General features: G+C 40.9%; 1 protein-coding gene across 3 annotated transcripts in view; it reads right to left on the bottom strand.

The window, feature by feature from the left end:
- Positions 1–14122, bottom strand: part of LOC137369351 (signal-transducing adaptor protein 1-like) — a 98203-nt gene that overhangs the window by 35587 nt on the left and 48494 nt on the right. For all 3 annotated transcript variants that reach the window (XM_068030437.1, XM_068030435.1, XM_068030436.1), the window contains 3 exons: positions 6362–6537; positions 3697–3828; positions 217–286 (listed from right to left, as the gene is read on the bottom strand). In XM_068030437.1, the coding sequence (XP_067886538.1) occupies positions 217–286; positions 3697–3828; positions 6362–6537 (378 nt within the window). The remainder of the gene's footprint in view (positions 1–216; positions 287–3696; positions 3829–6361; positions 6538–14122) is intronic.

Here is a 14122-nt window from a genome sequence, read left to right as displayed (position 1 = left end):
AATCTGCACATAAAAATTTGAAAACCACTGATGTTTAAAATTGTACTGATATGATCCAAACATCTTGATGGAACCTATTCTTTCATTCCAGTTTCAGATTCAAAGATTATTAAGACCAAACATTCAACTTATTGCATACAAGTTGTACATACATGAAAAAATATACAGAAGATCTTAAACCATGAGATTACAACATTAATTGAGGAAGAAACCTACTGGATAGTTCAGCCAGATGACGAATCCACTAGCTTCACAAGTCACCTTATAGTGTTTTATGACTTGTTTACTGAAAGATAAGTTTGAACTATGATTAGATATAAATAAAAACAAAATTGTTAATTCAATTGACCCACTGACAATGAAAGAATAGCAATTTATGTCCAGGTCAGGACAATGTGTCCTGGAGGTGATGGTGCCCTTGTCCTTCTAGGTGGTGGAGTTTGCAGGTTTGGGATGTGCTGCCAAAGAGACCCTGGTAAGTTGCTGCAGTGCATCATGTAGATAGTACACACTGCAGCCATGGTACGTGGATGGTGAAGGGAGTAGATGTATAAACCAGTGGAGGGGTGCTGATCATAACAAAATGAGAGACTGTGGTTTGTTTTACATATGCAGTTAGGGTTGTGTGCACACAAAGCAATGGATCTACATTAAGCATGCCATAGGAAATGTATGTAGTGCTTAGTTTGATTAGTTGATCTCCTGTGGCATTTTTCACAGTGAAGAGAGACGACACAAGCCCCAATTTTAACATAACCCACTTGGTGGGAATGAGGAGAGTTTGGGGTGGACACCCATTTTACACCATGCCCAGTTTTACGGTCCATTGATATATCTGCCTCTTTCCCCAATCTTGCTCTCATTTCCTGATTCTTTGTCTCACCAGCAACACTAAGGTGTCACTAATTAAAATGTCAACATTTTCTAACTGTCAACATATTAGGTGATAATAAAAGACTTGCATTTATATAGCACCTTCCATGACCACAGGACATCACAACGTGCTTTACTGCCAATGAAGTACCTTTGAAGCGTGTTAACTGTTGTAATGTAGGAATAATCAGGTAGCAATTAAGAGCAGTTTCCTTCTAAATACAACTAATTTGTGCTTTTTTAAAAAATGTAAAAAGTAAGAAGAGAAAAACAATGACCCTATCTTTGTAGGGGTGCATAGTTAGTACGCCTGAACTTCCACTCCCCCTTCAAATGTTGTGCCAATATTATTCCCCGCAGCCCCTCCCAGATCAGGTTCTTGGCCCAATTCCCCTCTTACTGAGCAAGTTTTTTAATCCTTGTCCTGAACCCCACTGAGCAAGTGTGTTCAGCCTCCATCCCAAAAACCACTACTACTGCAAGTTTTCAGCTCCTCTCCTGACATCCGCCCCGAGCAAGATTCCCTTCCTCAGCACAAAAGGAGGAAGAGGTGCCATCAAAAATGAATAGAAGGCAGTGAGTCTAAGTAGGCAACAATTAAGTTAAGCCCTATAGAAATAGATTGAAACAACAAACAATAAAATCTTCCAGTTGTTACCTGCATCTCCCCCTCTGGCCTAGACCCTTATCCAGCTGAATGGGAATCAGGAACTCCCGCTGCCCTTCACTGAACAGGAACTGTGTGGGTCATCCATGGATTGGATGCAAACCCCCACCCTAGCTCAGAGACAGGCTAATGATTTAGAAATACAAACCCTCACCATTGTGCTGAAGGGTTACACACCTGAAACATCAATTACCTGTCTTTTCTCTTTATAAATGCTGACGGTCCTGCCACGTATTTTCAATATTGTCTGTCTGTGTTTCATATTGATAGTCTGCACAGGTTATTATGCCCAGCAATTAGCAAAGGTTCACTACCATAAAATAGAAGCTGTCATCACAATCTTAAACCAGCACTCACATTTCAGGGTCCTTTGGCCACTTTTACACTGAAAGAGTTTAGCTATAAGTTTTAAAAGTGTTTTGAATTACAGCTTGTTGTAAATTAATTTGTTTCTCAGGGACATGTTTTCAGGACATGTGTACTACTTGAATCCCTCCAAAGCTCTGCTGTACTGCCCATGCTCCATCTTGTTCCAAATAACAGCCTGTTATTTACTGTCTTACTGTCCTTCCTGTCAATATTTAGGAAGAAAAAATAGATGCAAGGTGTTTCAGTCCTCATAGAGATGAGCCACCGAATCATTGATTGTTTGGTCTCTAGGAAAAAGCATTTCTAATTAGTGTATTGACCACGTCTCTTCTGTCTTTGGATTAACAACCAAACCCGCCAATATTTTTTAACTGTCAACTAATTTATGCTTATTTTTGAAGGAAGAGTGATTCTGTCCCAGAACTGCAGGACAAAATGCAGAATGGTTATTCTGTTTAAGTTAAATCAAACAACCCAGCAGAGTAGGGCAGCATGGCATGTTTATTTTATATTATTACACAAATATAAGTCATAGTGATTGGACAATTAATCTATCTATTCTTCTGTGTGTTTTGCCTTACTTTGGAATAAATCGTCTTATAATTCAAACTAAACTTCACTTCATCTAGTGTCTAGCTTTGGAGATATTAAAGAAACACCTTGCATCCATCGTATTGACAGGGTTTTGAAAATCTTCCTGAATACTGACACTAAGGACAGCAGTCTGGTATTTGGAAACATGATGGGGCACGGGCAGTAGAGCAGAGATTTGGAGAGACTGAAGAAGTACATGTGTCCTGAGAAATATAGAGGTCTGTTCCAGATCACAAGAGAGTTTTACTGTTACACTCCTGGATCCTACTACAGTGCACATAGATTTAGGGCTTTGGGAGTCAATTATCCCACCCCCAGCCCTCTATAAAAGTAAGGTGCTCAGATCACTTATGGAAGTGATTAACTCCATTGAACTTGAGATAACATCTATGACAGACCAGAATTCATAACAGTTGCAAAATTACTTCAGTGACTTTGGACTTTTGGTTCCCAAAGTTCTCTGCCACTGAGGTTTTCCTCGCCTTCTGTTTGGGTCTGTTATAGACTAATAGACATAGATTGATTGCTATAATTAGTCAACTCCATTAGCATTGTATCATGTAACTACCAGGATGGAAGAGGCAAACGAAATTGAACTTGGGTTCTTTTTTCTGTGCAGCAATTATTATGTTCCTATTCTTTTATTGCAGTTGTGTTCTGAAATTCATTGCACAAAGTATATGAGACAGCCACCAGACCCCCGGGCCCAATTTTAACTCGGTGCAAGTGGGTGGGTTTTGAATGAGTTAAAATCTCACCCAGGCCTATCTACTTTTTTTCAAAACCCCTCAGAATTTGAGCATCTCCATTAAAACTCTCCTCAGCCTTCTCTGCTCAATGGCAAAACATTCTCAGTTTCCCTAGTCTCTCCACATAACTGAAGTCCCTCATCCCTGGTATAATTCTAGTAAATCTCCACTGTCTCCTCTCTAATGCCTTGACATTTTTCCTGAAATGTGGTGCCCAAAATTGGACACAATACTCCATTAGCTGAGGCCTAACCAGGGATTTGTGAAGGTTTAGCATTATTTTCTTGCTATTGTACTCCATGACTTTATTTATAAAGCCATGGATTCCATATGTTTTTAACCTGTCACTTTCAAAGATGTGGAATCCCCAATTCTCATTGTTCCTGCAACCCCTTTAAAAGTGTACCATTTAGTTTATGTTGCCTCCCCTCAGACTAAATCTACCTGCTCTGTGTGGTCAGCGTAGTGATTGAGTAGTTTGTGTTGTCCGTGGAGGGCCTTATTAGTAGGCTTCCATTGTCAGGGTACCTTTCCAGCATAGCTTCAGCTTCATTCCGAGAAATTTTGTAGAAACACCTGCAGAAACAGTAAAAGTGAGCCTTGAGGACAGGTCATTTACTTCAACCATACCCTGGGAACATGTACAAGCCTTCAAGGAGGACGGACACCGAGTGGAGATGGGCTAGATTATAGTGTCATACACAAAAAGGCGGCCATTTGGCCGACCTTGCCTGCTCCAGCTCTTTGTAAGGGCTGTCCAATTAGTCCCACTCCTTCGCTGTTTCCCCATAGCTGAGCAAATTTTTCCTTTTCAAGTATGTATCTAATTCCCTTTGTAAGTTATTATCGAATCTGCTTCCACCCACCACACTTTCAGGCACTGCATTCCCGATCATAACAGAGCCAGGTTTTAAAGACATTTTCGATAGACGTATTAGTTTAATAAACACTTCAATGCATACATTATTAAAAATTCTTTACTGAAAATAAACTTACATTACACATAAATCATGTTCTTGTGACTTTCCCAAAATTAAAGCACTTTGACCTCCTTAAAGATCCAAAGTAAACTGAATTCGATAAGCTCAACCCAGTTCCAAGAAAGTTTGAGTCCACACCATAATTTGGTAGAAAATGATAATCTCTGTCGGGTATGATAAGGATGCCCAGTGTGGTAAATGAAATTGCCACCCTAATGCAGTAAGGTGTGCTCTTCTGAGGTTGAGCTTTGTTGGGGCAGGATCAAGAGAGCTTTTGGTGCTACATCTAAAACTGGGATATTTGAAACAAAAGCAGAAAACATTGGAAACATTCATCAACAAATCAGGCAGCATCTGTGAAGAAAGGAACAGATTGACTTTTCATCCCGAGCTCTTCATCAACACTCTAAATGCAAGGCCAAGTTTGAGACATCAACATTTTCATTGTTTCACAGGTGTTGCCTGATTGACGATTGTTTCCACTGTTTTCAGTTTTTGGTTCAGATTTACAGCATCTGCAGTGGGATTTTTTCCTGAGATATTTGACACTGAGGTCTGACATGAAGGAGTGAAAATTTTCTGTTCCCAGTGGTAACTTCTTAAACCTTCATGAAGAAAAATATTCACCCAAAACATGCAGAATTCAGGTGGGTTCTGTTAGGATTCTATACCAACTGAGAACTTCAAGGGCTATTCTTCCCCAAAGCTCCTTCCATAATGCCAGATCAGACATTGCATAACAATGGAAGCCAATTTTTGTGATTTTTGCATCCCTGCATTGAAAAAACATTATTTGACCGGTAAATGCAACGATAGAACTGGTGGCCACATGGGAAATTAAATTTAATGCACAGAAGTGGGAAGTGGTACATTTTGGAAGGAAGGACGAGGAAAGGCAAAATAAAATAAAGGACAGAATTCCAATAGGAGGGAGGGACCTAGGGGTATATGTGCACAAATTGTCGAAGGTGGCTAGGGGGGGTTGAGAAAGCAGTTAAAAAGGCATACAGGTTCCTGGACTCCAGAAATAGAAGCTTAGAATGCAAAAGCAAGGAAGCTATGGTAAGCCTTTATAAAACACTGGTTCAGCCTCAACAGGAGCATTGTGTCCAATTCAGGGCACCATACTTTAGGAAGGATGTGAATGCATTGGAGGGGGTGCTGAAAAGATTTCCAAGAATGGTTCCAGAGATGAGGAACTTCAGTTACGAGGATAGATTAGAGAACCTGGGGCTGCTGTCCTTAGAGAAGAGAAAGTTGAGAGGAGATTTGATAGAGTTGTTCAAAATAGTGAGGGGTCTGGACAGAGTAGATAGGGAGAAACTATTCCCATTGGCAGAAGGGCCGAGAACCAGAGGACACTAATTTAAGGGGAATGGCTAAAGAACAAAAGGTAACATGAGGAAAAGCTTTTTTACTTGGCGAGTGGTTAGGATCTGGAATGCACTGCCTGAGAGTGTGGTGGAGCCAGATTCAATCATGGCTTTCAAAAAGCTATTGGACAATTATCTGAACAGAAAAGATTTGCAGGGTTATGGGGAAAAGACGGGGGAGTGGGCCTAGCTGAGTTGCTCTTGCAGAGTGCGGCACGGACACAATGGGCCAAATGGTCTCCTTCTGTGTTGGAACCATTTTAGATTCTATAAAGCACAGCTGAGGCCCATTTCCCCAAAGCGCCAGAGCTGAAGACAATCATGTTCGCTATGTCATACTGGATCAGATAACAAACCTAAAAACAGTTTGGTCACAACTCCAGTTATGAGTGACATTACAGGCACAGGAGTAGGCTGTTTAGCCCTTCGAGCCAGTTCTGCCATTCTATTCACCTCCACAGCCTTTTGGGATAGAGAGCTTCACATTTCTACTGCTCTTTGAAGGAAAAAGTGCTTCCTGATTTCACACCTGAATAGCTTAGCTCTAATTTTAAGATTATGCTCCCTTGTTCTAGATTCAAGCACCAGAGGAAATAGCTTCTCTGTAACTACCTTATTAAAAGGTTTTTTGGTCTTAAACATCACGATCACCTCAACCTTCTAACTCAAGGAAGTATAAGCTAAGTTTATAGAACATTTCCTCATAATTTAACCCTTCTAGCGCCAGTATCACTTTGGTGTATCATTTCTACATACGCTGGCATTGTGGTCAATATGTCATCGTACACCTCTGGATCAGACTTCTCCACCAAAAGACTCTGTGATTCTGGTCTCACCGGTGCAGTAGATTGACGCCCTCTTTCTTGCTCAACCACCTCTTCCAGGCGGAGCATCTGCCCGGGCAGCAGTGACAAGTTACTGGGAACCTCCAGCTGGTAAAATTGTACAAAGACAAGCTCATAAATTGAATGATTGACACAACAGGCTGAATGGCTGTTTTTTTGTGCTGTAAGCTTCCATTGTTCTAGTTTAAAACCTAATAACAAGTATTGTTTGCTTGGCAAGAGTGAAGAATTATTTTATATTTGTCCTTGGAATTAGAGCTGAAATAGCTCCTGCTCTGATATGGTTCCATGTGTGCCAGCTGCCTTCCACTACCTCACCCAAGTGGCAACATGTTGAGAAAGCTATTCACCATGCGAAGCATTATTGCCAAGCCCAATCCTATTTCACCCAAAATGGGCACATCCAAGGTCCAGAGTTAGGGAATGGGGGAGGGCGGTGGTCATTGAGTAGTAACCAGGAACAGAAATTGCACTTGATAAAATGATAAAACTTGCCAAAAAAAACCTTCTCCTTTCAGAGGGGCTATGTTTAGTCTATTAATTTCTGGGATAATGCAGCCCTAACCTAACATTCAACGCCAATGTATTTTGTTTCTCAATAGGGAATAGTAGACAAATAGGTTGTGAACTGATTCATGATGGAGTCTTGAAGGAGTCTGTTCCTTGAGAAGACACAGATAGTCCATCAGCTTTTGCCTATGGGGAGATTTGAGTCATCAAAAACGAACAACACTTGCGCAACCCACAAGATTCACATACAAATGTATCCTCAGATGCATTCAGGAACGTTGTTTTAACTTCACCTATTTGGATTTAGTGAGTCACTAAAAAAAAATTAAAATGCTCCCTTGTGAATTGCAAAAACTTGGGCTGTTTACAACATAATTCATGTCAATAGGGAAGAATTGAATTGGGAGAATGAATATCACTGAAAAGCTCACAGGAATAGATTCAACTGTCTATTGTTAACTAACTAGGCATGAACCTTCCACTTAACACAGACTGTGTGTTCAAACTGGGTTTGATGAGTCCAAACTTCAGGTTCTTCGTAAGCCAATGCAATCTCTGAATGTGTCGGGTGTGATAGAGTAGACAAGATGGGGAGGTGGTGGTGTAGCGGTAATGTCACTGGACTAGTAATCCAGGGCCCAGACTAATGCTTTGGCGGCATGGGTTTGAATCCCATGGTGAAATTTGAATTCAATAAATCTGGAAGTAAAAGCTAGTCTCACCGTGACCATGAAACCATTGTTGCTTGTGTCGATTGTTGTAAAAACCCATCTGGTTCACTAATGTCCTTCAGGGAAGGAAATCTGCCATCCTTACCTGGTCTGGTCTACATGTGACTCCAGATCCATAGCAATGTGATTGATTCTTAAATCCCTCTGAAATGGCCTAGCAAGCCACTCAGTTCAAGGGCAATTAGGGATGGGCAATAAATGCTGGTGAGGCTCACATCCCACAAATGAATAAAAAAAAAGATGGTTCTTACCTTTACTGGTCAGTATAAGTAAACACATTGTATGTGTATTGCTGAAAAAAGAGACATGCTTTGACATGTCAAAGCTTTTCATCTTGCACTCATCAGTGCAGGCTTAAGAATGCCAAATTTCAAAGGGAGCAACAATTTATACTGCATAAGGAAAGGGTTTTGATTGGTTGGCGAGTCGACTCTGATTAGTTGAGGCATTGCCATGGAGAATGCACCAGGGAACTATTGTCCTCCATGCTTTTGTTTAATTCAAAAAAAGCACAACACCTAGACATGTTTCTTTTGTCTGCAAAGGACATGTCCCTGCATATGAATATATGCAGCTTCTAGGAAGTATAAGTGAGCCACATTGCGAGCTCAAATGATAATCTTAAATTGGTTGTTGGTGTAATTCTTATCAGACTGGGATTGTTCAGTAAGTGCTGTCCAATTGCGGAATCACATCTAATGTTAGACACTGTTTTCTGAGTTTTGCAAGTACGGTCTGGTTGAGTACAATCAGTACTCTGCCTATTGCGAACAACCGAAGGGATATGCTGCTTGATACGATCCACCAGTCATTGGGATATACGGCCTACATACCTGGCATCAAACCGGCACTGGAATTCATATACCACATTACTCATTTGTGTGGTAGGCAGAATGTCTTTTTGGCTTGATGATAGCATCATGGTAGTGGAAAATACCACTTGTGTTGCTACTACATAGGAGCTGTGTGAAACAGCTAGCTTCACCTGTTGCTCAAATTTCTGAAATACCTTACCCTTCCAGGGTATTTTGAGGTAGACTGGGCACTTTTCAGGTCCAAAAGTGGTGGCCTTTGGCCCATTCATGAGTATGCACAGTGAGCAATGATCTGATCGGAGTAGCCATTATCCAGCAGGGTAGCTTTGATGCATCCCTATTTTGGCGTCATGCTTGAATGGTGAGCAAATGGCTCGGGCCCTATTTACGAGATTGCTGATAAGCAGCCAATAGTTGCCAATCTTACAGTGCGTGGAGCTATAGGATATTGTGCATATTGACCAGTGAAGGTAGTCTTGTGGTGGACAGTAGTAGAGAACCCATTAGCGGATTTCTCAACTAGCACTTTGAGAAAAGGGAGCTCACTAGACTACTCCATTTCAAATTGCTATTCTTTCATCATCGGTGGGTCCATTAAGGAGTCTACTGCAAATCTGCTCAGCCATTCAATATGATCATGGCTTTTCCTGAGCTTCAACTCCACTTTCCAGCCCACTCCCCATTTCACTTGATTCCCTGAAAGATCAAAAATCTGTCTATCTCAGCCTTATCTCAACAGGATAGATGCAGGAAGGATGTTTCCCCCAGGTGGGGGGTCTAGAACCAGGGGACACAGTCTCAGAATAAGAGGTAGACCATTTAGGACTAAGATGAGGAGGAATTTCTTCACAGAGGGTGGTTAATCTTTGGAATTCTCTATCCAACAGTGCTGTCGAGGCTCCGTCATTGAGTACATCCAAGGAAGAGATCGATAGATTTCTAGATATTAAATATATCAAGGCATATGTGGATAGTGCAGGAAAACGGCGTTCAGGTAGAAGATCAGCCATGATTTAATTGAATGGCAGAGCAGGCTCAAGGGGCCGAATAGCCTACTCCTACTTCTTTTCCCTAGGTTCCTATGTTAAATATATTCAATGATGGTGCATCCACAGCCCCCTGGAGTAGAAAATTCCAAAGATTCACAACCCTTTGAATGAAAAAATCTCTCTTCATCTCAGTCCTAAACAATTGGCCCCATATCTTGAAACTGTGTCCCCTTGTTCTCAGTATCTATACTGTCAAGTCCCTTCATAATCTTGAATGGTTCAATGAGATCACCTCTCATTCTTCTAAACTCCAGAGCTTAGACTATGTGTTCAAGTCTGCAGTCTGACACACTGTTTTGAGTTTATTAGACTTCTAAGGCTATAAATTACATTTTTGGATTAACAAGAAGGGTGAGCTGAATGATGTTTAAGGTTTGTAATGTGCTAAAGCATGCTATGAGTTTAGTGATTTTCGTCAGTGATTTATAACAATTGCATACCCAGGGTATCCAGTCAAACAGATGCAACAATTGCCATGTTCAGGATCTTTTCACAGTATTAAGCAGCCACTTAAAGTGCTGAAATACTGCTTGTGAGTCTAATCCAGCTGTTTACATAGCAACATCAACAACTTGTGCTTTTATAATGCCTTTAACACTATAAAATGTCCCAATGTGTTTAACGGAAACAAAATAACAGGACGCTGAGCGGTGGTGGAGGAAGGCCTGAAGGTGGTCGAAATTCAAAAGGATTTGGGTGCAGGGACAATTGGATCTTTCTAGACTGAGATAAACATATTCTTACTATATAAGGGTATCAAGGGGTAAGCAGCATAGGCAAATAAATGGAATTCAGGTAAAGATCAGCCATTATCTAATTGAATGACGGAGCAGCCCAGAGAGGCTGAATGGCCTATTCCTGTTCCTAACAAAATAGTACATCTTGAGACTTGTCAAGGAGGGGAGAGATGCCATAACAGCAGGAAAATGTAGATCTCTGAAAATCTATGAAGGTAATTAAGTAACATGAATATGCTGCTTGGGAATGTAAGAGTGTCAGACTTAGTTCTCCATGAAAATTCAGCATGAAGTTGTTAACCAGTGCCATGCTGTCACAAGGTAATTGAAGCAATTAATGATTGTCATGAATAGAAATTTTTCTGGCAACTAAAAGTTACGCAAAAATATGCACAACAGAAATGCCAAAAAGGAGTCCAAACAATAAATGTTTGGAAGTAAAGGTAGTGAGATGATGCATATTTATCTAACCTAACCCAAAAACTGCAGCTGCCTGTCAGTGATTTTTGTACTTGCAATTAGTATACTAATTATATTAATTTTTATCTTACTTTATTAATTTAATATATAATCCCATTGCAAACAGTGAAAACACACTGTCATTAGACCTGCAAATTCATAACGCCACTTGAGGAGGTCACTTTGGAAATTACAAACAGAGACCATATCCAGGGCATGTGAGATGGAGAAGTGGCAGGCTTCCCCTATTAGTGCCATAATGTTCATTTCATGTAACACTGTCCAGGGAATAACTGTCAGAGAGGCACACCTAAACTTCAGTTATATCACAGACAGTACAATGGAATGTTAATGTAGACCATGACAAGCTATTTCGCCTTGTCCAGAACAGTAGAACCAGAGGACAAGGCCTGCACTTGAAGGTGTAAATTCAAAACTAATCTGCAGAAACAATATTTCATTGAGTGGGTGGTCAGTCTATGGAACAGGCTCCCTTGGCAGATGGTGGAGGCACTTATTATTGATTTATTCACATATAAATTATATAGATTTCTTTCAGAAAACAATACTTAGGGGCACAGTATATGAGTAATTTGAGACATGACATGTGGGAAATGTAACATGCTTGGAAGGAACAGGTGACTTTGGATCTATGGTTCCCTAAGCTTTCAATCATTGAATTTTCTTCACATTGTGTCTGATTCTATTGTAGACTAATTGATAGAGATTGATTGTTATGATTAGTCAACAACTCCATTATCATATCATGAGACTACCAGGGTGGTAGAAGACGAACTGGATGGACCTTGATCTTTTTTCATCCAGCAATTCTGGTGTTTTGAATGATAGTGGTGCTGTATTATGGTTAATTAAGCCAACAACTTCACATTTTATCCTCTTCTCACTTCATGGAGGAAGAAGAACAAATTGAAGCAGCAGCCAGGGCCGAGGAGGAAACCCACAACTCTCAGGACCCTACACCACAATCACCACCTCTATCACCCCAGACACCTCCAAAGATGCAGAGAGTGGGGTTGAGGAGGGAGCATCGGGCAAGTCATGGGTCACAGATGCAGAAAAAACAAGTGGCTTTGACGACTCAAGGCCTGGCACCTGTTGGCCAGAGGACCAGCTCTGAAATGGCACCTGCGGATTCAGATGCTTGAAAACAGTTTGCTATCTGAACAACATTGTATCCACATGTTCCTTGTGTGCATGGAACACACACTACAAGGCCTTGGGAGGATCATGGAGGAATTCACTATCCAGATCTGCGGTCATAAACAAATTGCTGTCTGCAAAGTAATCTGTCACAGGTGGATGCCAACTTCAATGACCTTTGCAGAACAACCCTCAAGCCATAGGCTCAGTGGAAATATCTCTTGATTGTGCTCCCACTGCATAGACGCCTGAGGGGGTCCAACGTCTTTGCCAGTTTCAACATACCTGGGAAATGGATACAAGAAAATATAGAGTCAGAGATTCACAGACCTCATAAATCCCCAGAATTCTGCCCTGGTCATGTCAGGGATTGCTCAACAGGAAGGGGCATGTTAGTAGCATACACAGGCCAGCGAGCTGGTTCTCATGATTTTGGTTGCTGCTCGGGGAGCCGGGTCAGATTGGATTGCTGACTCTCTGTCTGCTGATTGGCAACTTGGTTACACACAGCAGCTCTGCAAGGCCCCAAAGTTGCTGCTGGCTTTTTATTTTATATTGCGCTTAGCCCCCGATGACTTCTTACAAAATAGCACTCATCACTATGCTACCATTAAAGGCACAGCGTAATCGTATAAACAAATGCAGCATTACAATTACTGAACAGTTTATAAATTTTCCTAGAACAAACTTTTGCATAAAATATGCATAATATGACAGCACATGTTACATTCATGTTAAGTATATATAATAGAGGATTTTATGGTACAGATTGTTTTCTAATTTTTTTATGATAAAGTTCATTTAATGCGCTTCTACAATTTGAAATGTGAAAACATTGAATATGATTTTTCTACCAAAGTATTCATGTAAACACAAAGAAGAAAAATAATTATTTTGGTGTCCAAATGATTAAATACTGAAGCATGGTCAAGCAGCTAAACATTTTTTTAAATATATTTGGTACTTTTGTATTTCTTGAATAGGATAGTGACATTTATATAATAAAAGCAAAATACTGCAGATGCTAGAAATTTGAAATAAAAACAAGAAATGCTGGAAATACTCAGCAGGTCTGGCAGCATCTGTGGAGACAGAAACAGAGTTAATGTTTCAGATCAGTGACATCTATAACTTGGCTTCCTGTGCTCACATTGTAAAACCTACTACTATATCCTAGTAGTAGAATCATGGGTCCACAAAAATCTGAGTCAATAACTTAGCTGATAGGGTAAGGGAGACAATGTTAGCAATTTTAACTCTGTGCATTGGCTCCCTAGGTTAACACTCTGATGACCAAAACTTTAGAACTAACAAACATAAAAGTGTGGAACTCGATTTCTTTCTTTATGGGAATGTTAATCAGCATTAATTTGGAATGAATGCAGGAGGAAAATTAAATGAGAGAGATGTGTGGAGATCAAAGATCCTTGAGCACCACACTTTGTCCACTTTTATAACCACAGGTAAACTCCATGACTAAGTGTAGCTTCATATGACCTGTTAGAGATTAAATAAGCCATTAATGAAGATTATAAACTGCCAATCGATATTGATTTATGTTTGAGAAAAAAGTAACTCATAATTTTTATACCAAATCTCATGGTTTTTAAGAGTTTGTCTCCTGATTTATGAGACTGTGGGGTTGGCATCACTGAAGGTTGATCTATGGGGGCAATGTCTGGAGGGGAGGTAGTTTGGGGAGGGCGGGGCTGGTAAGACTGCAATGGCAGCGGCCCAGGCTGGATTTGCGGAGTGTAAGTGGGCATTCCCATTCCTCTGGGTCCCACTAAAAGAAAGAGGAACTGACCTTCAGGATCCTCTTCGGCCAGGCCACCAGCTGGAACTGGTGGGAGACAGCCCAGGGCGCATTGGGCCATGTTCGGTCCAAAAGTGACAATCTGGGTCCTGTGTATGCAATTGGACCCCATTAGCAATTTAAATGGGCCTACCATCTGACTCAGGGCCGCTCCAGCTTTCCACAGGTGGGCCTCCAGGGAAGGTTATGCAAGCACAGCCATGGTGAGAATGTGACGGGAAGCTTTTTCACGTCACTATGACCCACTGTTTCAGCCACACAAACAGCCTGAAAATTCAGCCCCAATAGTGTAGGTCTTAATAGTAACACCACAGTAATTTCCATGCTATAGTCCAGTTATGGCATCAGCGAGCAGGATTAGACCAGAAGGCTAACAGTCCGCTGGTAAACTTTA

The sequence above is a fragment of the Heterodontus francisci genome, chromosome 4 (assembly GCF_036365525.1).
Source record: "Heterodontus francisci isolate sHetFra1 chromosome 4, sHetFra1.hap1, whole genome shotgun sequence".
NCBI lineage: Eukaryota > Metazoa > Chordata > Chondrichthyes > Heterodontiformes > Heterodontidae > Heterodontus > Heterodontus francisci.
This window is presented reverse-complemented; position numbering and strand designations above follow the sequence as displayed.